This window comes from Emydura macquarii, unplaced genomic scaffold (genome assembly GCF_026122565.2).
Source record: "Emydura macquarii macquarii isolate MOO-44397 ecotype Brisbane River unplaced genomic scaffold, CSIRO-AGI_Emac_v2 contig_306, whole genome shotgun sequence".
NCBI classification, from domain to species: Eukaryota; Metazoa; Chordata; order Testudines; family Chelidae; genus Emydura; species Emydura macquarii.
Genome location: NW_027130443.1, coordinates 12,750,950 through 12,775,339, shown reverse-complemented (window position 1 = coordinate 12,775,339; position 24,390 = coordinate 12,750,950). Strand labels below are relative to the sequence as shown.

Below are 24,390 nucleotides of genomic sequence, written 5' to 3'. Positions count from 1 at the left end.
CCTTCACACACTATCAAAAGCATTGTTTATTACCGTCCTGCGCCAGAATGTCACAAATATAGCCAAATTCCTTATAGGTGTGTCCAGAGAAGAGTCGAGGGAAACCCTCATGCAATTGGAAAAAAAAGTCCTGGTTCCCTGCCTCAGCATTGGCACGAAGCCCACCCCATGCCATGGGCTATAGGAGAAGGCAAGGCACGTCCGCGCCTGCCCCTTTTCCTCTCCCAAGCTTTCCATAGGCTGTAAACCGGACGACTTCTTGCTTCAATTGGTAAGATTCCCTGCCTGTCAACCTGAAACTCCTCCTCTGTGGGCGGGATTTAAGGGGCTTCTTTATGGCTACAGAATACAAGGGCAAATAGACCCCTCAAAATCCCACAGTCAGAGCTGGGCTATGGTGTTTTGCTCTCTGCCATGGCTCGTGGAGAGAAGCTGGAAGGACAGATTCTATTTTAAAGCCGATGATTTTAGCTGAAGGGAAGGCTCCACCGCTCTTACTGCACATGCAAAACCAATGCAATCAAAGCAGCTCGAAAGCTGAGCACCCTGCCAGCGCTAACTGCTTGCTCCGGCTGCTGCTGACTTTGGCTTTTCTTCCTCCTCCTCTTTTGCTTTCTTCAAGATTAATCCTTTTATTTGCAATCTCAACAGCTGACACTCTTGTCAATAAATGAGGTGAGCATGATGTTCTGTCTCTCTCTCTTTGCACAGGGGACCTAATGCACCGCTGTAATTTGGGTCATGCACAGGGGAAAGAAGGAAGGAGGTATTCTGCGCGGGGAGCAAAATGGCCAAAAGACCCATTCGGAAGCTTAAAATCAAGAGGGATTTGAGAGGCGTTAAATGGGATCGCAGGAAAACAAGGGAAGGCAGTAGCTGTCTGAGTGATGCAAGGGTGTTTGCACATAAATAGCTCTATCAGCCATGCATGCTTAGGCAGAGGAGAAAGCTACCCACCAGCAACACTTAGGTGTATCTCCTGTTGTGGTGCAATTGCAGTAAATCACCGTTGTCTCTGAGCAAGGCACCGCGCTGGTGCCGTGCGTTGCAGACCTGGGATTTTTGGTTTGGGAAGGAGCGGGGGGGGCATCTTAAATACATTGATTTGGGCTTGATTTGTGTGTGTGTTTTTCCTCCAACTGGTTCCCACCCTCCTGTCGTTTAAGGCTGTGACATTTGCTGCTTCAGGAATTGCAGCGGGGTTGTTTTGCGGCGTGGAGGGCAACAAGGGGAAAGCGTGAAAGACCAGGAGAGCTCTGGAAGGGGAGATTAGGGGGCGAACTGACCGCTAAATCCAGGAAGTCAGATACAGGTTGCTTCCCAGTGCGTTGCATTATCTTTTGTGTTTCTCGAGGTCTTACTCGCTGAGGAGAGAGACTTGGGTGGCAGCTGGCCATGGCTCCCAGGCTGCTGGCATGTTACACAGGCTTTCCCGATTCGCTTTTGAACATCATCTGTCTGCACTGTCAAAGCAAAGTCCTGCCACTGCCCACGGGACACTCCCCCTCCCCCTTCTTGCAAGGATGCCGGCCGCCTATTTGAATTGCATCCCTGTGCCTGCTGCGAAATCCACCTTGCAAGGGCTCCGTGGGAACTGCAAGCTGAGCGGAATCTTTTGGGATCCCATTTCCATTGCTTGCAAAATCTTCCCAGGATCCTAAAACAACTGCGATGCAATGGGCAGGCAGGGAGCCAGGCACAGTGCAACAAATACAGGCGATAGCCTCCCCCATGCAGAATGATTGCCCTCTCCCTTCCCCCCCCCAGTGGGAGCATTGCTTAAAAGGCGCCCGGATGCCTCCCTAAAAATTAGTGGTGCACACGATTAACTCCTGTGTGCTTATTAGAGAGGCCTGCTTAATTCTCTGTACATGGAAATGTTTTCTCTGTGCCTCAGTTTTTTCCACTAGTGGGCGGGGGAGAGGGAAGGGAGAACAACAATATTTGCCTGTTCCTGGGGGCAGGGGGTTTGTTTATCTCCATTCATATTTGGGATTTTTGGGTGGAAGGCACCTGAGATGAGCAAATTATTATTGGAATTAGAATCCCAGCTTTGGCACATCTAATGTCAATCTCCATTTCCCTGGCATCTCCCCTCTGAGGATTTCCAAGCACTTTACAAATAGTAAGTCCCCCAACTGCCCTGTGAGGATGTAAATATTACTTCCAATGCGGGAAACTGAGGCACCAAGAAGGGATGCTAGTTTCCCCAAAGTCATGCAGCAGGTCGGGGCAAAGCCAGGAGAAGACCCAGGACTCCTGGCTTTCAGGTTCCTGCTCTAACCATTAGGCATACTTTTCAGTGAATAACACTCTTGGTTCATCTATGGGGGCCAAATGCTTCCCTTGACTTCTGTAAGCAGAGGTGAGCCAAAAGTTAAGGATGCAGAGGGCTATGAAAGGACAAAATGTCCTCCCACCCTTGAGCCTGTGGATTCTCCACTGTGGGCAGGATGGAAAGAAAGGCTCTTGGCTGCCAGGTGGATGTGAAAGCTGACCTGCTGGCATTCTCATTTATACTAGTTCCTCCCACGGCTGGGTTCAAGCGTCCCAAGGAGGTGGTAGGGGCAGTCACAATCGTGGGGAGCAGGACTGCTGTAGGAGTCCATTGAAGCCAGGAGGCTGGTCTGGGGATCCCCTCTTCTGCTGTGGCCAGGCAAACCCCGCTCACTGATGGAATGATTAGTCAGGCACCGAGCAGCCCACAGGGGAGATGGTTTGGTCCTTAGTCTTCAGTTGGTTTTTATACCCTGTAGAGTAGGGTGGTGGTGGTTAGCTTACCTGCGCAGTGTGCCCAGCACCTCTCTGGGGGGTGCGGATGGTATAAGTGTTACTGTGATACACAGCACCCCACGTACTGGGAGCCTTGCATGCATGGACGTAGTGTTACCTGATCCATTTCTCTTGCCTTCCAGCCTACCACTTTGCGTCCTGACCCTCTTTTTCTCTGAGTGTGATGTTTTTGCCATCAGGTTATGTAAAATCAAGGCGTTTGAGCACAAAGTAGGTCACTGTGTTGTTTTTCCTTGGCCTGCCTGTTCTGCCAGGCACGAACCTCCTGGAAATGGGGGAGGAGGACAGGGAGAAGAGAAGTCAGGGGGCTCCACAGTAGCTTTGTGATTCAAATGCAAAAGGCCCAAGAGTGGAGCTTGGAGAGCAGACAAGACTGGCTGTTTCTATCTCGCAGGACTAGCCATCGGCATTATTTTGAACATGGGCATCTCTGTACTGCAGAGTCAGGGCTCATTTTCCCCCAGGGAGCAGTGCTGGCAGGGAAGATGGTTATAACTTGTTTTGCTCTCACCTACACGAGAGAGAGATCAAATGCTGCACTAACACAATCTGGGGGTTACGGTGCTAGAACCCCATCCCTGAGACTGTATGGACAGAGCCCTTAGAGTGAACTGTGACTGCTGAACTGATATGGTCTTGACTTCTGGAGGTCGTGTGGGAACATTTCTGTCTAGATTCTTAATTAAAGGGGTTTCAGTTAGAGGACGCAAGAAGGCTCTGCCTCTGCTCCATCCCCTCTCTGTGATATTTCAACTGAGCCTATCCCAGGCGGGTTATGCAGGGGACAGCGGTGCAGAGAGAAGGCGGCTTATATAACGCTTCTTTCGCGTCTGGCTCACTGTTTTGACTGGCGTTATGTAACGGGGGCTGATGTCTTTGTCTGTGCTGGGGATGGCAGATGAATGTACCGAAGGCTGGTCGCCATGGGTTACCAGCCTCTTTACAAAGTTCCCTACAATCCATATGGTTCATTTTCAGTCTTTTCATCCTCTGGAGAGAACAGCCCTTGTTTTTTGGCTGCTTTGAGGGAGGCAGAGTTCTCTGGTGGCTAGAGCAGAGGGGTGGGAGGTGGGAGACCTGGGTACAATTCTCAGCTCTGCCACTGACTTGCTGTGTGATTTTTGGACAATTGCTTAATCTCTGTCCCTCAGTTTCCCACCTGAGTGGACTGCTCTGAGATCCGCGGCTGAATGGCTCTATATAAATGCCATGTTTATCTGCCACAATTGCTGGGTGGCTTTTCCTCAGCTTCCATTCATTTCTTTACCTAGCAAGGGCTGTCAGCCCTTGAAAATTGAGCCCCCAGCTAATCGCTACACGGGGTTTGGAAGGAATCCCCTCCCCTAGCTTGTGGGAGGGCAGGTGAGGGTGTTGGTTTGAGCAGCAGGCCCAGGAAGCTTGCTGGGCTCCCGGCAACCTTCCCTGCTGGATACAAGAGAGCCGAGGCCTCTCAGCTGAAGAAGCTGCAGTTCTGTGGCTGGTAGTGCAGTTAACTCTTTCTCCTCCAAAGGCAGTGTTTCCTCCTACGGGGAGGGGTGTAGCAGGGGAATGGCTCCATGACGCTTTCAATAGGGGAGGTCAGGTCTTTGTATGCTGCAGCCTGGTTCAAAGTTCATAGCGTGGAAGGAGCTTCCCAGCACCCAGGCTGATTGCTTGGGCTCCATCACCGAGAGGTGCTTCATCAGTCTGTATGGCTGTTCTTGCCTGACCTATATTCTTCTCCCTGCCTGGTCAACAAATGCCTTCTGATGTGTGCCTAATGTAGTGTCCTTGGAGGCGGGGGGGAGCAGGGAGGGGTTAATGGACAGCAGGGTGCTGAGAATCAATTTGTGGCCTAAGCCAAAGAAACATTCATCATCTCTGGGGCTACACTTATCCCTAAGGACCTGGTTCTGATCCAAAGCCCACTGAAGTCAGTGGAGCGATTCCCATTGACTCAGTGGACTGTGGATCAGGCCCCTAGTGCTTCTGGCCTAAGGCAGTGTCATTGCTACCAACACTGCTAATTGTGAGATTCTAATCTGCAAAGCAAACCGCCCTTCCTGCTGAGGGATTTGGGCTAGCACCAGGGAAATGGGCCCAGGAGCCACATGGCGACAGATAGCAACTATAAGAAGGTGGAGAGCTGCTCTGTATCTGTAATCAGGAGGTGAGAAGAATCTTTGCACAGGGCAGGAGAATTTGCTTCTTGCTGTGGACTGTTCAGTGAATCTCTCTCCAGCTAGCAGAGTTCCCGGCCTGAGAAATGGTGAAGGAAATGTTCCAAGGAAATCTGTTCTGGAAACAAGCAAGATGGGCTAATTGAGTTTATCCTGGTAAATGAATCAAATTCTAGCTGATCAGGCAGAAATCCTATTAAATTCACTAGCCTATTACCCATACGGAGATCATTAATACCTTGTGTTATTGAGGGCATAGCTTAAATCCAAGCCCTTACTGGAAATCCTGTGAAAATGACCTTTCTGGTGAGGTATGATGTGAGTTTTGACTCCTAGTAGCCTAGGAACTCAGAGGACTGGCTGTCAGGACTCCTGGATTCTATTCCTGGCTCTGCCACTGACTCCCTGAGTGACCTTTGACGTCACGTGTCTCTAAGCCTCAGTTACCACATTTGTAAAAGGGGGGTGATGATACCTTGCTTACAAGGGTGATGTGCAACTTAAAGTACGCAAAAGGCTCTGAGACTCTCAAATGGAAGATTCTGCCCAAGGGGAAAGGATGGTTGGAGTCACCTTCAATGGAGATATCGGAGACTGACCCCATCTCTCATGGGCCCTGGCTATACTAGGGAAATCTAAGCAAAGATTGAGCACCATGGCTACTGCTAATTTAGCCCCACTGCTACCAGCAACATTGGACACCTTTGTGTGGATGCTATTGCTGGCATTATAAGCACTGTGTCATGTAGCCCAGCTCTGAGCAGGTGGTTTAAATGTACCCCAGCTCTGTCTACACTAATCCTCCCACAATTTCAGTCGTGTATAAGCAGCACCTGTAGCAGTGCAAGAGGGCGAGAATCTAAGAAAGAGGTGAGTGCAGAGAAGGCCTTTCAGACCACGATTCCCTGCACTGTATCTGGCTTCCTTCCATTCTGCCTTTTCAGATCACATTCCACCCTCTGCAGGGGGTGAGATTAGCTGACTCTTGGCTCTGCTAATTTGCTGGTTGTCATGCTGATGGCTGAGCACTGTGAGAAAATCTTCCAAGGGCTGCCTAAGCAGATTGGGAAATAGACAAGCCCTGCCTTGGTTTCTGCCACCCTGTCTTCTCTCTGACACGTGGGCAGGGATTTGGAGCCTTGGGGTGATTTGGTTCGTGGGGTTTTCAGTGTGGGTCCCTCTCAGTCATGATTAGAGCCTCACTGGCACTACTGAGGGAAGGGGGGCAGGACGGAGTGCCTTGCCCCCAAATCTGCCGAGCAGGGTCAGCCCCATCTTAGAGAGCAAGTGTTCCTGTAGTGAAGTGCCGAACATCCCCCCCACCCCGTATTTATTTCTTCTCTGCAGTGGATGTAATAACCATGTTACTTGTTCAGCGTGTGTCAGCCAGTGGTTAGAGCCGCGGCCTGGGAGGCTGGATTCCTGTATTCCGTTATTCCTGTATTCCGGCTCTGGAGGGGCTGTTCTCTAGTGATTAGAACAGAGGATTCTTGTGATCTGTTCTCTGTGTGTTCCCTGATTCACTGTGACAATTCCTTCCCTCCTTCTGTGCCTCACTTTCCCTAGCTGTACTATGGGGTAGCCCAGACCTCTTGGGAGGGGGCAGACATGTAAACTTGCATTAACAAATGTCTGTAAAGTGCTCTGAGATCCAGGGATGAAAGGAACTAGAGAAGCACTCAGCCTGATTATTATTCCTGCCAGAAGCCTATCCAGTGCCGCTAATGTTACAGCTCCCAGGAGATCAGATTCAGCAGGGTTTGGGGGCTTTGGGAAGGGAGGATTTCCATCTGTAACCCAGTAACAGCAGTAGGAATATGGCATCCTGGTGGCCTGGACCAGCTGAGCCAGGATGGTGCAGATTCCTGTTGAAGGGAGGGATGGGTAAGACAGAGCACTGTCCTCAAGTCTGAGGCTATGTACACACTTTCAGCGGCAAATTCACCACTGTCAGATCCATTTTTCTGGTTCGATTGAGCAGCAGTGAAGACACACTCAGTGGATCCGGAAGTCGATCTAATAAAACCAGCTCCCCAAAAAGCGTCGATGGGAACGCATTTCCTGACGGCACGCTAAAGGGAAGCTACCAAGTCGACAGGAGTTACACAAGCTCCTGTGTGTAGCTTGCGTAACTCCCGCCGACTGCCAGCAGTGTAGACCTGCCCTCAGACAAGCATCAGGGTTTCTTTCCTCCTGATGAAGGCTGGGTTCTGCTCCCCCTGTTGGTCGCAGCCTCTCCTTGCTTTGCAAGGGAGCTGAAGAGAGTAGGGGGTGTCTCAGCTCTACTCTTACACATGTATGCATTATATACACATAGCCACATGCCCTCTCCAGGACAGATTACCTCCTCACCACCAGCCGAGGGCAATAGGACCCCCAGGGAAGCTCCACCAAGGGCAACCTTGCAAAATTCTGCTTGCCCAGGAAGAGTAACTTTTTTTTTTTTGATGGGCAAGGGAGACCTCACCAGCTTTCCTGATCCATCCTCCCAGGAATGGGAGGAAGGCCAAGTAGGTTTTGTGCCTAGGCTGGTAAAATGGTCCAGATAGTTTTCCTCCCCCGGGGAGGAGCTATTGACACCATTTCTGGCAGCGGGGAAGACAGGTCTCAGCATGAGGGCAGCATGCTGCCGTCCTGATGTAGCAGGCTGTTACACCTGCTTGGCCCGGGTATGACTGACTGCACAAGGTGCAGGCAATGCTGACTGGCCCTTGGTGCTGGTTAATGTATTTCTATAAGAAACAGGTGTTTCTCAGCTTCTTTTTGGTCATTTTTCGGTGGCTGTTCCCATGTTTGTAAGGATCCTGACTTGTATTTAATCAAAAGGGAAAAAGGTTCCCCAACTCCCACCAAAGCTATCTGACCTAGTGGGAGAACAGAATTGACCCCCTGCTGGTCACAAGACCCCCACTGTGGGGTGGGGTCATAAAACAGCTGGACAAGATTCTTTTAAAATGGGACCTCAGTAATGCAGATTTTTTTCATCCATAGGTTGCAAAGCTCTTTGCAAGGCAGTATTATTGCTACAGATAGGGAAACTGAGGCATAGAGGGCAGAAGTGATACACCCCCAAGGTCACACATCAGATCAATGGCAGAGCTGATCTGGAACCCAGGAGCTATTCTGACGCCCTGTCCAGCCAAAAGTTGAACATGGGGGTCAGCAGAACAAGTTTACAGTGTTGGCTCCACCCCCAAGATTTACCCAAGTGATTCCCTTGCCTGGAGTCTTATCCAGGTCTAACCCCATTGAACCTTCTTTTCATATACTGTGAAGTCTCCTTTCTTGGCTGTCTTTTGCTATGTCAGCAGGGGAAGAGCCTGTCCCTTTAAGAGCAAAAAGAACCAGAGTGGATGACATAAGCTGGTTTAATGCAGTTATTAAGAGTTTACAAGGATTAGGAGGCTGCCAGAAAGATCTTGGCATTCCAGTGCTGCATCCTGCGTGGGTGCCCGTGGGGCATGTCTGCGTTGGGGAGGAGAGGTCACCCCGACGTGTACTTGGCTCAAAGGGTCCAGAAATCACAGCACAAGGGCACTGGCTTGACATTGCCTGGCCTGGGTGAGGGTTGTGGGAGCCGAGGTATCTGCCGCTCCACCATGTGATGGGAAGGGGGAGACCCTCTCATCCTTGCATGCTGGCCGCTTTCAGGGTAAGTTCTCGAATGCCTCCACCCGTGCTTTCCTCCCCACTGGGGCAGAGATGTGAGCTAACCTGGGCCTGACCCAGGTTTCCTTTGGGTCCTGACTCTGAGGGCCAGGAGCCATTGGATGTGGTGCCGTATTCAGTGCAAAGGCACAGACCTGGGGTCCAGCAGCTGGATCTTCATATGATCTGTCACCCTGACAGGAGGCAGGTTTTAACATGTCCCCTTGGGAAGCGCAGGTTCTGCTAACACGGACCTTGGCTGATCCTTGCAGGATATAATTTAGGCACTGAGTAACATGGATACGCGTGTGCTGTGTACATTATGGACAGAGGTAGTTTGCGATGCATGCATGTGTCCATATTAGGCACAAGCTAAAATATGGTACAAACATACATGAGGTCCCTGCATTTTATTATTTGGATTGTGGTGAAGACGGGGGGTTTCAGCCAGTGTCTGCAGTCCATCGTAGTGCCAGCACGTCAGTCCCTGCCCAACGGGGAGTTCACAATCCAGGCTAATGTCAGGATGTCAGTAATTCAGGAGGCAGTTGTGGTGAGGTTGCCTGTCAAGTCCTGTTGGTACATTTCCCTGTCCAGTGTCACATGGCATTTGTTGGGGGGGCAGGGGTCTTCCACCTCTGAAGCCTTGATTTCAGAGCTGGGCTTATAGTAGCTGGGAGAGATCTGAATTGTAGCTACTTATCCCCAAAGGAACAAGGGAACTGAGAGAAAACTCCGCTTGCATAAATCCCTCTGACTTTGCTAAGGGAACTGGGGCTCGGCTGAGCTGCGTGAAGTGTGCGGGCTGCCCTGGCGGTGAGAAATCCACAGGAGCTGGCAGTTGTGCTGGTGACCGATTGAGCAAAACCACTTAAGCTGGCTGCTGATAGCGAGCTGGCGAGGGGTGTCTGTTCTGCTCAGATTCTTGTACTGCGCCCATCGTCGTGGTATCAGAGCTGCTGGGCTGGCCCTGTGAGGGGGAAGGTATTTCTGCTGGCAGAGATGTTTTATTCTCCATCACGTGGATTGGAATGTTATTTGGCTGAGCCCCTGTGGTGGGGGGATTGTTGATACAGTCTGGACTGGACTTTGCAGGACGGCGTGCGGGGTGCTGCCGTGGTCTGTCACGCAATGTGAAGGCCTTTAGGCGCATCAGAACTCCGGACCCAACGTGTAAAGAAGTTTTGGATCCCTTCCCCCCAGCCTAGAATCAGCCCCTGCTCCTCTTGTCTTACCAAGATGAACCTGTTGAGCCCCAACTGCCCCTGCTGGGAGGCAGGCCTGGGTTGTTATCGTCAGCTGTCAGACGGGAAGCTTGGTAAAACAAGGAGTGGTTGGTGACTGCAGGGTGGGCATCAGAGCTGGGAACTGAACCCAGGAGCCCTGACTTTAAACCCCTGGTCCAATCGTGAGACCACCTGTCCCCCAGGATCAGTGGCACACTGTGGGTCTTCAGGAGACTGACGCCCGGGAGCCAACGCTTACATTTGCCCCCAGTCAGCAGCAGTGGCAGTGCCCCGTCCCCTCACCCACGCTGTGGGTGTGGCAGGGAGTGGAAGTGACAGGCAGATGGCCCCGGGACTACCCGGTGGTGGGGGGATGACGGGCTTTGCCCCGGAGCCCCGCCTTTGGCTGCCTGATACCTGAGGTCCGCACGGCTCCCTCCTTGCACCCAGCGTGGGGGCAGAGGGGCCAGGAGGACACTGGGTCCCTCCACAGCAGGGGCAACTTGCAGGCCTGAGCTGCAGTCAGTGCGGCCGCCGGGGATGTTAAAGCCCCTGGCCGCCTGCGACATCAGGGGGTCGAGGAGGGCCCAGCCATGCTGCCCCCAGGCTAGTGCCCAGGGGCATGGCCCCCCTCGGTACACCACTGCCCAGGATTTTGCCTGCACTAAATCTTTCTCTTGTCGTCTGTAACGAAAGCTCTTGTCATCCCGCCAGCAGCTGGGCTTGGAGTGATGGTTGGAGGGGTGAATGGCCAGCTCCTGCCAGGGTTGCTGGGATTTTGAAGATTAATTCCCTGCGGGAAACGGGTTCTTCTCTCCCTCCGATCTGCAGGGATTCGCTGGCTGGCTGGCAGTAAGTGCCGGCATGTTAGCTCCTGGCGGGTGCTGGGGGGAGCCCTCCCAATAAGCCAGCCCCCTCTGGCCAGCAATGGATCAGGCTGTGCTCTTCCGTCTGAACAGCCCAGCAGCATCAATAATTCACGGCGCCAGCCTGGGCTTTGTAAGTGATAAATGCTCTTCAACCTCCCCAGCAGGAGGGGGGAATCCCCCCAGCTCCTCTGCAGGGACTGCATCTTACAGGCTGCCTGACCCCAGACTAGTCTGGCTCCTGCAGGGAGCGGGTCGGGACCTGACGTAGATATCTGGATGTGGATACTTTTGGTAGCATCTGCTCTGTATCCTGGGACCTCGCTGTGCCGGAATGGTGGGCCACAGTCAGTCACTTCTGTCCCGTTTACATAAGCAGCATCCCCTCCAGAATTGCTCCTGACATTCAGATTACAGAGGAAGTCGGGTAATAGACGAGTGTGCGAGCTCTTCTTCATCTGCCCCCTGGGCTTCTGTCTCCTGCGCCTCTTGTCTGTGTGGAGCAGCCTCCACATGGACCAAACACCTGCCCGTAAGCCAGTGCATGGAACCGCAACCGCAGCAGCAGGAGGAGGAGAAGGAGGAGGAGGAGCTCAGCCCCTTTTCTTCAGCATAGCAACACACAGTGAGCGGAGTCCCTGGCTTGAAGTCACCCTAGCTCTCCTCCAGACAGGTGCAAGCAACATCTCTGGGGGATCAGAGCAGGTTTGCTGTGACCGTGGCCACTTTCCCTCCTTCCCTTCCCACCCCCTCTTTGTCCATTGGGTTAAAAGCTTGTTGCACAAGTATTTTGCAGTTTTCCCTGTATCCCTGACTCTGCGTTGCTTGGATTCCCCAAGCCGTTTGCTCTTCATGGCCACTGGCTTGGCCCATGTTCCCTCTGCAGATGGGAAGGAGGGATGCAGGCTGGCAGAAGTGTTATCCAGATGCAAAGATGCTGCAGTGCGCACAGCAACCTCTGCAGTTTCTGCTCAAGGAGCCTTGATTGAGACTCACTATTGCAACCATGGGGACCTAAGGTGAGGACACAGTAAAGAGACAGCACCCTGCAGCTGGCAGGCGTTTTCCTGCAGCCCTCAGACCTATCACTCCAGCGTCCAGTACTTCCCTATGAGCGGCTGCTTTACTGCACTCAGGCGCGCTATCGGATCGTCCCTTTCTTGCCTTCTGCTGTGGACGTCGGACCTGGAAGGAGGGGGGTTTATCCAGTGATATCGGCAGAATTTGGGGCTATGTCTACACTTACCGCGCTGTGTAGAACAAGAGTTCTTCACCCCACTTGGGCTATTCATCGATCCCCTCCCAGCCCCTGGTCACAGTTTCTTCCCTGTTGAAGCCTCTCTGCGGAGCAGCGACTCGGGTCTCCCACCTGGGATCTCCAGGTCGCAGGTGCACTCCTTTCTCCCCGGCTCAGGGAGCCTCTTCTTCCACCAGCTCTCGGCTCCGCTTCCCTCCTTTTCAGTCCCACACCCCGGGCTGGGGCAGCAAGCTGGGGCGAATTGAACCTGGCTGGCAGATCCAGGGCCTCCTGGCCCTTGACGAGGCAGGTCGCCCTGTTACACTCCATCCATGCTCAGTGTTGCCCAAAGTGCTGCTGCTCCATGGAGCTCATGGTCTAAGACAGGCCCCGTCTGAGCTCTCGCTGGTTTGTGATGGTGAAGGCAGCCTCGTAGCTTGGCTTTGTTCCATGGATTTCTCCTCTTGCTGGGGGTGGCCCAGACCAGGATGGTCTCTCACTAATCTGTATCCTCAGCTGGGCCTTCTAAGTTCTGCTCCCTGGTGCTAGGCTGGGAGGCTAACAGGAATACCTCCCGCCCCTCTGAGGACGAGCAGCCGTGTCATTACACCTCCCACAAACTCCCCTTCCACATTATTTTCAAACTTGGTTTACAGAATGATTGTAATTAAACCCTCCAACTCCATTCCCTGTAATTTCAAGCTCCCAATATTTGTACTGGTGCTTTTGACTGGAAATGCGTAATTCATACCATTCAAATATATATATATATATATATATATATATATATATATATATATATATATATAGGTGGTTTTAGCTCTGCCTTTCCGTAGCATCTAATTTGGTGCCAGAATTAAAATACAGACTATTTTTTAAAATGTGCTTTTCTTTGCGAATTTCTTTCCCTATTATTGGCAAAAGTCAAAGAATCTGATTTAAATTATTCTCTGAGAGTCTGAGCTGATTCAAAACTGAGTGGAGATAGCAACCGTGTGTGTTACTGGGGCTGGGTGGGCTACAGGGGTGGGTGATTCTTCTGAAGTAGCGATGGAACTGTGCATCACAAAAAATATGGAGTCATTTATATTCCCATTGCTATATGGCTCTGTGAGCAGGTTCCTTGCCCAACCCACATTCCAAACTGGCTCTCTTCCAGGTATTTGGCTTTATCCGTAACCTAAATTCCAACTTGAGCCTTCCCTTCAGGCTTGGCTTCATCTGTTGTTCCTCCCACAGGCCTGCTCAACCCACACCCTAGATCCTCTCTCTCTCAAAAGCCTCTCTCTCTTTCCTTATGTCCAGAGCCCACTTAACTCTTTCTCAGCAGGAACAGCCCCTGCTTGCAGGGTGGGGGGAGGTTTCAGGTTAAAACCTGCCAGCTGGGTACAGATTCAGTCTGTGGTCTCAGGTAAATCCCTTCTCTGTGCCAATGACTGTAATAATCTCCCTCTCCCTCCCATGTTTTTTGTGAGTTCTGATTAACGAGTTTGTCTGTAAAGTCCTTTGAGATGTGTGGGCGCTAGGCAAGGGCAGAGTAGTGGTATTAGCTTGTGTGTGTGTGGTGACCTAGATGCATACCCTCTAATTGTCTCTGCCAGCAGGGGTGGCTGCGAGATGCCAGGGATTGTTGCAATCTAAACACGAGTTTATTGCCACTTGAGTTATCTCAAGCCAAGCTGGCTCTGCATCACACTCACTTGTCACGCTTGCCATCAATGGAAGGGAGTTATCCACGGCCACTCAGCAAGGCAGGAACAGAACCCAGAAGTCCTGACGCCAGGGGATAGGGAACTAGATAAATCCAAGTGTGTTTCTTAATCGCTTCCCCAGCATGGTGTGGTGAGCTGGGCAGCAGGAAGGCTGCAGCTGTGAAGGGGGCCAGTGACAGGCGACTGCTGCTGTGTTGTGGGAATCAGGACGGGGGTTCTGTTTTTGGCACTGTTCACGGATCTTGGATCTCCTCTTGCTTCGCTGATGTGGCTTTGGTGGTGCTCCAGTAGCATGAGGAGAGAATCGGGCTGCGTGTCTTCTCCAGCACCTCAGCTGGGCATTTTCCGCATCTCTGCCAGTGGGCACCTGCACTCACACTCAGCCCTTTCAATCCCCACAGCGGGAGAAATGAGCATTGGCCAGAGCCAATGGGGCCCATGCGGATCTCATTTACCGTGGGGCGACTGCACTGGCTGTACTTATTGCTGACGCACACCAGGGTAAGTAAGAGCAGACTCAGGCCCACTGGGGATTTCTTTCTTCTGATTCAGGGGAGGCTGACAAAGGACTCTGGCCCCAGGGCCCCGCTTCCCCGCTGCTTGCACTCGAATATGGTGGTGTGAAACACGGTGGGTGTGACGAGCCAACCAGCAGCGTGTCACACTCCCTCTGCCCAGTCATGACACCAGGTGCAGGGCAGAGAAGAACTCGGCTCAGTCGTGTCCTGCTCACACGGGGCTGTTTGGCTCTCCCTGCCCTGAGACAGGCCAGATCCTCAGCGGCTGTCGCTGGAGCAGCACCGATTCACAGCAGCTGCAGATCTGGCCTGGGAGCCACAGATGGGTTCAGCGGGCGTGGGTCTCTCACTAACACCTCTCCTCCTGGCTTGCCTTTCGCCCCTTCCCAGGGAGCATAATGCTGACCAGTATCACCGATGGGATCATGTGTTGCCTGATGGGCAAGACAGCCAATGCGGTGGGGCCCGTGGACAGCGTGGAGTCCAGCGACGGCTACAGCTTTGTGGAGGTGAAGCCCGGGAGGGTCCTGCGGGTGAAACACATCATGCCGATCCGCCAGTCCGAGCAGGGGCCCGAGGAGAGCCGGCCCGAGGGGCCCAAGCGGGGTGTGGTGCACTGTAAGCGCAAGATCACCATCTACCGCAACGGGCAGCTGGTGATCGAGAACCTGGGCGACGCCATCCGCTCCGAGATCCTACACTGCCAGAACGGCGCCGTGGAGCCCAACGGCACCGTGGAACTGGAGCTCTCCGACGTCGCCGGCATTACGTCCCCCCAGGGCACTGCTGCCAACCCAGGCTCGGGCGCCCAGGCAGCAGTGCCCCCTGCCAAGCGCCGTAAGCGCAAGCCCAAGAAGATAGTCAACATCGACTGCAAGAAACAAATCAGCAGCTGCAAGGGGACGCAGAGCGACGTGGTGCTCTTCTTCATCCACGGCGTGGGCGGCTCCCTGGACATCTGGAAGGAGCAGCTGGACTTCTTCACCAAGCTGGGCTATGAGGTGGTGGCCCCTGACCTGGCCGGACACGGCGCTAGCTCCGCCCCGCAGATCGCCGCTGCCTACACCTTCTACGCCCTGGCCGAGGACATGAGGGCCGTCTTCAAGCGTTACGCAAAGAAAAGGAATGTCCTGATAGGCCACTCGTATGGGTAAGGCACTGGTGGGCAGCAGAGAGGCTGGCACGAGGGGTTCCCAGGAGGGGAGGGATTGGGAGGGGGTCCAGCTTGATGTGGGGTGGGGTATGAGACTGGCTGGAGTGCTCTGGAATTGAAAGCCCTCTATTCCTATCATCTTCCTTTCAGCAGGGCGTCCTGCCCCACATGGTGTGTTGAAAGACTCACTAGGGAAGACTATGCTGGGGTAGGGAGTTACCCATCCCAGTCCCTCCCCGCCTGGGAACCCGTCCTGACCACGGTCAGAGGAAGCAGTAATTCATGCAGACATCTCTGGCTCTGGCTCTCTGATTGGTAGGGTCGATGTGCAGCCGGAGAGTCAGGACGCCGTCCCTTTAATAATAGCTTCTCCCCAGCAGGCGCCTTCGGGGGTGGCTGGGGAGTGGTCAGCGCCCTTCCTGCTCCTTTGATTATTATTTTTTATTTGGTCTTAAATCTGGGAGGGAACTCTGCAAACCAGCTGCAGCAAAGCCCAGTGCACCTCCTGCTGCGTCCTGTCAAATGGCACGTGATCCCGGGGGGGGGGGATTTAATGCTGGAGTCTGATGGCCTCTTCATCTCCAGCTCACAGCTCCTAAGGCTTCCTGGAGATGGATGCAATGCTGGCTGGTCACGCAGTGCCAGTGGCTGTCCATGGGAGTGGAGGTAGCTGGCAGTTCCCCGTGGAAGGAGCAGGGTCAATGCAGCAACCTCTGAGCCATGCTGGGCAGTCTGGGAACAGTTACTGGACACGCTCTGCCCCCAGGCTGCAGGGGCTGGGTGAAAGGGGAGGTCACTTTCCAAGGCCTTTCCAGTCCTTGGCCTCTCTGCTGCCACCTCCAACGAGAGGGCTAGATAGTGGTGGAAGTCCTGCTGCTTCAGGCACCTGACCCGAGACAAGCCAGCTCATTGCACAAAGGGGTCATTACAGACCTGATCTGGATCTGAACTGGGAGACTACACCTGGAAGTTTCTTTAGCTCGTTCCCAACCCCTTGGTCCATCCAGTCCGTCTTACTCAGCTTCGGTCATGTCCCAGGGCTCCAGGCCACTCACCACCCTAGTGCTCATGAGAGTGAGGCAGTGCCAGGCAGCTAATCCCAGCAGCTCTTGCTTTCCAGGTCAGGACCAATGTGCATCATCCACCAGGGTCTAAACTGAGGTCTGGAAACCTCATTGCACTTGTGAGCACCTCTGCCAGCACGGGAGCTCCCTGCACCATCTCCCCTTTGCTCTCTAATTCTGGAAGGCCAGGCTGCACAAAGACCCCACCTGTGACCTCCAGGTGGGGGGTGGCTGCTCACAAGCTGGGCTGATGACCTGCCAGGGGGAGGGGGCCTATAAATAGCAGTAAGTCCAAGAAAGTCAATTAGGCAGCAGCTAAGCAGTGCAAAGAGCAGAGCGGGGAGGAAGGGGTGTTCTTAAAGCGCCGGCCCTGGCTGCAGACACCCAGCAGTGTTCAATGGCGTGCACAGGAAGAGATGAGACAGATGCTGGCTCAGAGCCAGCGAGTGAAAGGGGCTGAGGTTTGAAAGGCAGCTGTACAACATGGAGGGAGCTGGGCTCTGGACTAGCTCAGAGCTGACCCCACTGCCCAGGTCCTTCTGCGCTGGACAGTCGCATCCGGGCTGATGATTGATTTGCTAAGCAGTGAGAAGCAGGGCCCGTGGCGCTAGGCAGTTGTTAGAGGCCAGCCACAGAGCAGCTGTGTAATTCTGGAGCGGAGGCGCCCTAGCAGCTCCCCAGGGAAGGCTGGGTTCAGGTTTGTACATAAAACAGGATTCGCTCCTGCGCCGCACGTACTCAGAATGCATCCCAGGCGAAGTGACGGGTGCAAACTGGGTTTCACGTGGAGCAATGGTCCCGGGTTCCTCGGCTCTTGGGCAACCCCATGTTTCCAGTAGGCCTGGATTAGCAGGTGAGGGTTGAGGGCGAGCGGCAGAGCTGTGTGTTGGGGGAGCCCAGGCCTGGGATAGCATCAGGGGAAGGCATGTCTCCTCCTTAACACAGCACTGGCCGGTGGTGGTGGTGGTGGGGATTCCTCCCTGCCCCCAGCCCTCCATCCTTTTTGTACTCAGACATACGAGTATCGACAGCCCTTGTAATGTCCACGCCGGCTAGCGTCACTGCGGGTCCCCTCCCAGTCAGATAACTGTCCCGTCTCCTCCTCGCAGGGTTTCCTTCTGCACCTTCCTGGCCCATGAGTACCCAGACCTGGTCCACAAGGTGATCATGATCAATGGGGGCGGCCCCACAGCGCTGGAGCCCAGCCTGTGCTCCATCTTCAACATGCCAACCTGCGTCCTTCACTGCCTCTCCCCCTGCCTGGCCTGGAGCTTCCTCAAGTGAGTTGCCAACTCTCCTTACAGCGGTTGCTGGAGAAAATTAACGTGGGAGAGGGGGAGGTGCGCAGAGGGGGCGAAAAGCTGCCCCCAGCCCCACTCGGTACGATGGGCTTCTTGGTGTTTTGGGCAAGGGCAGAGGCAGCCCTGGGGTTGTGCCAGGAGAGCGGGCAGCCATGTCTGCCAGCAGCTGCCCACATCTGCTTCTCACCCCCCTTTGCACAGCTGCACCGAGCCCTGCCCCATGGCAGGGGCCAGCCCAGCCTCCTGCAGCCCCAAGAGGGGCCAGGCTCCAGCTGAGAGAGATCAGCTGGGCTCAGCCATTACCCAGAGACCGTCCGTCTGTCTGCCCAGCCCATCGCCCTGGCTCACTCCCTGTGCCAGGCATCTTCTGCACCTCTGGGATGGCAGCCAGCTCCCTGTGTGAACCCCTGTGGGCACCTGGGTTATTGCAGTCCCAGCTCTCTCTGACCTGGACCATCCTATTAACCTCTTCCCTTCTCTCTCACTGCCTTGTGCCCGCTAGTGCTGGCTTCGCTCGCCAGGGTGCCAAAGAGAAGCAGCTGCTCAAGGAAGGCAACGCCTTCAATGTGTCCTCCTTCGTCCTGCGGGCCATGATGAGCGGCCAGTACTGGCCGGAGGGCGACGAGGTCTATCACGCTGAGCTTGCCGTGCCGGTCCTGCTGGTGCATGGCATGCATGACAAGTTTGTCCCCGTGGAGGAGGATCAGCGAATGGCCGAGGTACCGGACACGTGTGGGCTGAGCGGTGCCGCAGGAGTTTAGAAGCGATGGGTGTTGCTCCGCGGCATCGGGTCGTTGGTCTGGGGAGCCAGCATCTCCCCTTCTTGCTGCGCCGGGCCAGAGCCTGGGGTCCTCTCACCTGGTTCTCTCTGCCTCTCCCCGGCTGGCCCCCTCCCCGCTGCCGACTCAGTCTCAGCCCCATTCGAACCCGTCAGGCCTGAGTGGGCTGGAACACGTCCATCAGGTGCAGCTATCATGGGCCTGCCCTCACCCCACCGGCACTCTCATTGGATGGCCCAATCGAGCTGTTGTAGCCATTGGATGAAAGGTGGTTCTGATTTGCATATGCAAATACAACATCCTTGCTTGACCTTATTGTTCATGCTACCTAGCCTGGTTTGTAAAGGCTGACTGTCTCCCTTGGGCTCTCCCAGCTGCCCTGGGGGAGAGGCCGAGCAGTGGGTCCAGCAGGATCCAGTCCTGGCGAGAGAGCACACAGCACGGACAGCAGGGTGAGGTGCAGGTGGCTCAGCCTGGGTGTGGACTCCCGCCCACTCTCTGCCCTTACTTCCCTGCACCTGCTCATGGGGCTCAGGCTGCCTCTCCTCTCTGGCTTCTGTCCTGCCAGCCGTCACTTCCCCTTCCTCACTCACCGGCCTGGAGGTCACCCTGCTCCCCAGGGTGAGCGGGGGCGTGAGTGATGGCAGACAGGCAGAGCCCTTCAGCTGCCCTTGCCTGGTGTTATCTCCTCTTCCTCCAGACACGCGCAGTGTGGAATGCGTTACTGGGCACGGGCCAAGGGGGGCTCTCGCAGCAGCTTGCGTCCCAGTGAGATAAGTCCAGAGCTGGCTGCCAAGACTAGGGCTGGGAGGGGAGTCAGTCTATGCCCCTTGAGCCTGACCTCAGCACCAGGGGCACTGGGGTTCCCAGAACCACCAGGGACTCTGCCACTGAGTCGGACAGCTCCAGCCTTCCTCCTTGCACCATCAGGAATTCAGCCCTGGTATGTGCCTATTGGTGCCGAGCTGTGGGGGAGGGGGAGCCCTCGGGTGCCAGTTTCCCTATGCCCTGATGGCTAACACGTGCCTTGTCCTCCATCCCCAGATCCTGCTGATCGCATTCCTGAAGGTGATTGACGAGGGCAGTCACATGGTGATGATGGAGTGTCCTGAGACGGTGAACACCCTGCTCCACGAGTTCCTCCTGTGGGAGCCGGAGACGCCCGCCGGGGACGGGCGAGACGTGGAGAAGAAATAAGCCAGCCAGCACGTGGTGACCTGGCTGTGGTGCTGCTTTGACGGGAGGGACTTTTCGACGTGGAGAGAGACGGGGTCTGAGTGCGAGAGCAGGGGTGCGTGGCGGAAAGGCCCCCCGTGCATGGAGCTGTTTCCTTCCCTGGATACGGCTGGATTGGAAGGTGGGCTGGCTGGCGGCAAAGCACAGCAGCTTCAAGAGGAGCCTGTGTGCAGGGCCTGCGTGTGCAGGCTGGTGGCAGGAGTAGGGCAAACCTGGCCGAGGGGCACGCACCCCGGGAGGGGACAGCAGCTCTGGAGTATCTTCATCCTGTTTCCTTGTCCTATAATGTCTCTGGCCCCATTGGGGGGATGGAGAAGGGAGACTGTGGGGCGGGGCTTAGCTCGGCTCCTCGGCCCGGCACGAAGGGGACCTTCGCTCCCAAAGGAGCCGCTGTGACATTGCTTTGCGAGGGAAGCCATGAGATGAGGCTGGCTCTGGCCCCTGGACAAAACCAAAAGGGGCATCCCTCGTCCCACAGGCTCTTAGCAACTAGATTCCCCCTCTTCACTTTGGCTGAATGAACATGAGCCAGCCCCAGGAGCTGCAGCTCCCCGCCAGAGTGCCAGCCTCGACTCTGGCTTCATGCTGCCTGCTGTCGGCAAGCCGCCCCCTGCAAGGCCTTTCCTTGCCTACCATCCATGCAGCCGCTCACGGCTGCCGCTCAGAGGGGAGACCCAACCGCACTGAGCTGCCTGAGAAGAGCTTTGTCACGGGGAGACGAGGCGGAGGAGGTGAGGACTGGCTGGCGGCAGAGCAAGCGGGGATAGCGACTAGTGGTGTCAGCCAGGCTCTGGCATGGTGGGACGGCCTCCACTGGACACTAGCTGCCCTCCCGTGGGGTTGGACCCCTAGATCTGCTGTCCCAACGGAGGGGCTGGTTCAGCGAGGACAAGCCGTCGAGCAGCAGGCTGGCACTGTTTTTTCTCAGCGCACCCCCTACGCGCCTTCCACCATCCTCAACCACCAGCACTTCAAGCACCTTGTTTCATCCAAGCTACGTTCATCAGTTTCGCCACCCACCCTTCAGTTAACCCAGTGGGGGTTGGGGCGGTTCTTAGCTGCCCCATGATCTGTCAGACCTGCCTTCGCTGGGGTCAGGCCCTGCCTCTCCAAGCAGTTTCCTCCCCAGACTGCGGCAGCCTCCCGTGATGCTTGCTAGCTCTGAGGAAGTCGAGCGTGTCCACACGTGAAGTGGAGCGGGAGCAACGACGCGTCATTGTCCGTCCGTCCGTCTGTCCATCCATCCTGTTAGCAACACCTTTTGCACCCCAACGTGGTGGGCGTTGAGTGATGGAGGCAGGGTTAGTAGGGGAGGAGAACGATGCACGTAACGAAAGAATAACTACAAAAGACAATCAGTCCCGTGTTGCCTATCGGAGCCAGGAGTGTGGAAAGACAATCCGCTGCCAGGCTGCTTCTCTGTACCCAGCAAGGGGCAGGGAGGAACTCAGGCAGTTGCAGAGCAGGGGCTACCAAGAGTTTAAAGTGGGGAGCAGGACTCCCCTCCCCCCCGTTTGACAGCAGCACCCAGTTGATCCATGCGCGAGGGGGTTACAGGAGCTGGGGCTGGTTTAACAGTATTGAGCCGCGGGACAGAACGCTCCAGAGACGGGGGGAAAGTCTCCCCCGTCCCTCAGTGTCAGTAACGAGGAGCGAGAGGGAGGCTGGGCGGGGGCTGGGGCCACAGCACTGCAGCTCTCATCCACGCACACTGGCCCCGTCCGCTCCCTCGTGCTCCGAGCTGGATTATTGCCAGCTACCAGCCCGTAAAGGAACAGGGCTTCGTGGGCGGCTGGCTGCCCACCCACCCCTGCATGGCATAAGGATGCCATATCCCTTGAACCGCACAGAGCATCCCCCTGTGCCCGGGTCTCCAGAGCCACGCTGGGCTGAGGGATCTCTGCTGCTTCAGCTTCCTCTTTCTTCCGTTGAAACCAAAGAAACACAAACCAGCCTGGTTGTCCTCTAAATGCCTCCTGCCTCCGAGGTGCAGCCCCCTCGCCCCACAGAGAATTGAGTGGGGTGGGGGTCATTATGACCCCTAGCCTGGGAACAGAGGCTGAGTGTCTGCTGGAGCTGTCAAGTTGCTTGAAGGACCTTGTGGGGCCTCCTGAGTGCAGCTGGTTCCCTGCTTTTCTGCACAGACCAGGCTGAGGTGTTGTTCTTACACCAGGCCACGACGGGGGTCCTGTGCCCATCCCTGCTTGACTGCACCACGGCCAAGCCTGGCTCAGGCCCCCTGTTCCCTGACAGCAGCAGCCTTGGGCAAAGCCAAAAGTCCCTGCTGGGCGTGACTCAGCCCCGGGGAGCACAGCCCCTGGGTCTCTAACATGACCGTCAGCTACAAGAGCAACCGCCATAGGCCTAGCGATGGCCCTTCCACACCATAACCATCTCCTGAGCCAGCAGCTTCCAGGGGGGAGGAACGTTGCCTGAGTACGGCACGCCTGCCGCATGCTGCAACAACCTGACCTCCTGCCCAGCGGCTCCCCAGTGGTTTTGATCGCTGACCGAAGGGCATCGCTCCCGGTGCTCTTGACCCACATAGCTATGGCGGAGTTGGCTCCTGGCCCCACCCCGTGCTCTGCTCTCTTTACCTGTTTGTCTCATGATGAGAATGTTAATCACTTACAAGGAGGTTCAAAACGTGTTTCCATTTACACGGCTGACTTTGCCTCCCGTGAATTGTGACCAAGTCGCAGCTGTTAACCTGTGGAGGCAAGAATCTCTAGCCTAACGCCATCTAGATACCCTCTTCATCACTGACAAGGCTGGAAGACACCTGTGTTATGGCATCTCGGGAACTATTATCATTCAAGTCCTTCATTCTTAGTGGAAGGCACCTGGCACTTCAGCCTTCTGATGTTTATTACAGAGCAGCTGCACAGACAGCTGTAGTAACCTGCCCTTTGGTACTGACCAGCCTGTCCATCTAAGGGAGCCCTCTCTGCACAAACTGAATCCTCAGCCGTTACTGCTTTGGAATGAGATGTAGAACTGGTCATTAAAGATCCCACAGCCTGTGGGGAAAGCACAGGGGGACGCTAACCTCATTGTTCCAGCCCAGTTCCACTCTGCCTGCTTAAAATTAACCCTGTCCCATCTAATTGAAACTTGCACAGCATTGCTGCCTGCTATTAAACAGCTGCTGCATTTCAGCGGGCAGTGAAATGATCCCTCGTGGTTTGGGAAGCACTGGCTAATTGGAAACTATTAACAACAGATTCTCTCTGCAGAGGTTTTGCATGGGCATCTGTAAGAGAAGCAGCAACGCGGCCAGCTCTCCGCCCAGAGCAGCAGGAAAACTGCACAGCAGCTTCCAAGGAGGAAGAGCTGCATTAGCTAGGGATTAAATGGCAGAGGGGCCTCTGCCTCAAATTCCTGGTTGTTAGGGGGTCTGGAAATGCTAATACTGCTGAGAAAGCCAAGAGGGTCTGTGCCACACCCCAGACTGAGGAACATGGAGTAACAACTCCTTTGTCAGGTAGTGGATTTGCATCACACCACACGCTGAGTGCAGACGGAGATGGCGGCACTACCAGGCAGACAGACTATTCTCCCCCCACTCGTAACAGTAGCAATCCTGGGCAGCTTTTGACCATGGGAAAGGAGGCAGCCCCGGACCCATCACCCCACCCCGGCAGTCACACCCGTGTGTAAAACACTACCACCTGTGAACGGCACCACCTCCGCACTCAGCGTGAATGGTGGTACAAGGTGGGTCTCGCAGGCAGCCCTATCTCACCTTCCCCTCTCGATCAGGGTAGAATGCGTTCACCTAACCCCACTGCTGGATGGAAAGGTAGGAGCTACTCTCCCATGAGGAGGGACCTTCCCAGACAAAAGAGGCTAATGCTTTGGTTTAGGTTCTGTCCCGCTAAGTTGCAGGGGAGAGGTTCCCATGGATCTGTCTCTAACCACCACCAGCAGGCCGGCTGTGGTCCTGCGGCTGGAAGCCCGCTGCTGTTCCTGGACTGCTGTGCTGTTTGATTTGACCATTAACCGTCCCTCCCCACAGCTGGATCCCAAGAGCTGCTTCCCCCCCACCCCCTTCTGACTTGTACTTAGAAACACAGGTTTGACCGTGCCGATGTATTGAGGTGATTGTTACTGTGCCCTGGTGTGGTACACGTTCTTTTAAATGTTTGTTGCCATGAATTCTGGCGTCTGTGCCGCTTGTACCTGACCCGGCTTGTGCTGAAGCAAAGGAAAGTTGTGCACTGTAATCCGCATTTAAAGATGAAAACACTACCGTGTGATAGTGCCATTTCATACAGTAAATACATGTTATATTCTCAGCACGTGTGACTTCCTTGATGTGAGGGACAGGCTCTTGCAGCCCTGGGGAAGGGCCCGTTTTGTTCTCAGACACACGAGGCACTTGGGCTTTAGTTCCGCCCACTGCAGCTCTGATCGGTTAACCTCACTGCTGGTAACAGGGAGACCCTCCTGGAGTTTTAAAGCATGAGCAAGGTAGTAAAGTCTCTCACATGCAGGGCAGGTGTCTCACTGCTCTCAAAGGAGCCTACAGGAGCCAGTACTCAGACCAGCCCCGCTGGGTTCAAAGGTGCGTCAGAAAACCAGCTCTTCCTAGTCTGAAGATTGCTACAGTGCAATGGACCAGAGTGAGTCAAATGCCTGAGAGAAGGAACAGGGAGGCCCAACCTCTCTCCCGGGTTAGGGGTGGAGGTGGGAAGG

At 54.9% G+C, this 24,390-nt stretch overlaps 1 protein-coding gene across 1 annotated transcript; it reads left to right on the top strand.

The window, feature by feature from the left end:
* The first annotated feature begins 393 nt into the window (after positions 1-393).
* ABHD8 (abhydrolase domain containing 8) lies at positions 394-23,966 on the top strand. Its single transcript, XM_067560030.1, has 5 exons — positions 394-675; positions 14,550-15,309; positions 17,486-17,656; positions 18,180-18,396; positions 19,501-23,966. The coding sequence occupies exons 2-5, from the start codon at positions 14,558-14,560 to the stop codon at positions 19,651-19,653; spliced, it is 1,293 nt and encodes a 430-aa protein (XP_067416131.1). The 5' UTR covers positions 394-675; positions 14,550-14,557; the 3' UTR covers positions 19,654-23,966.
* The last annotated feature ends 424 nt before the right edge of the window (positions 23,967-24,390 follow it).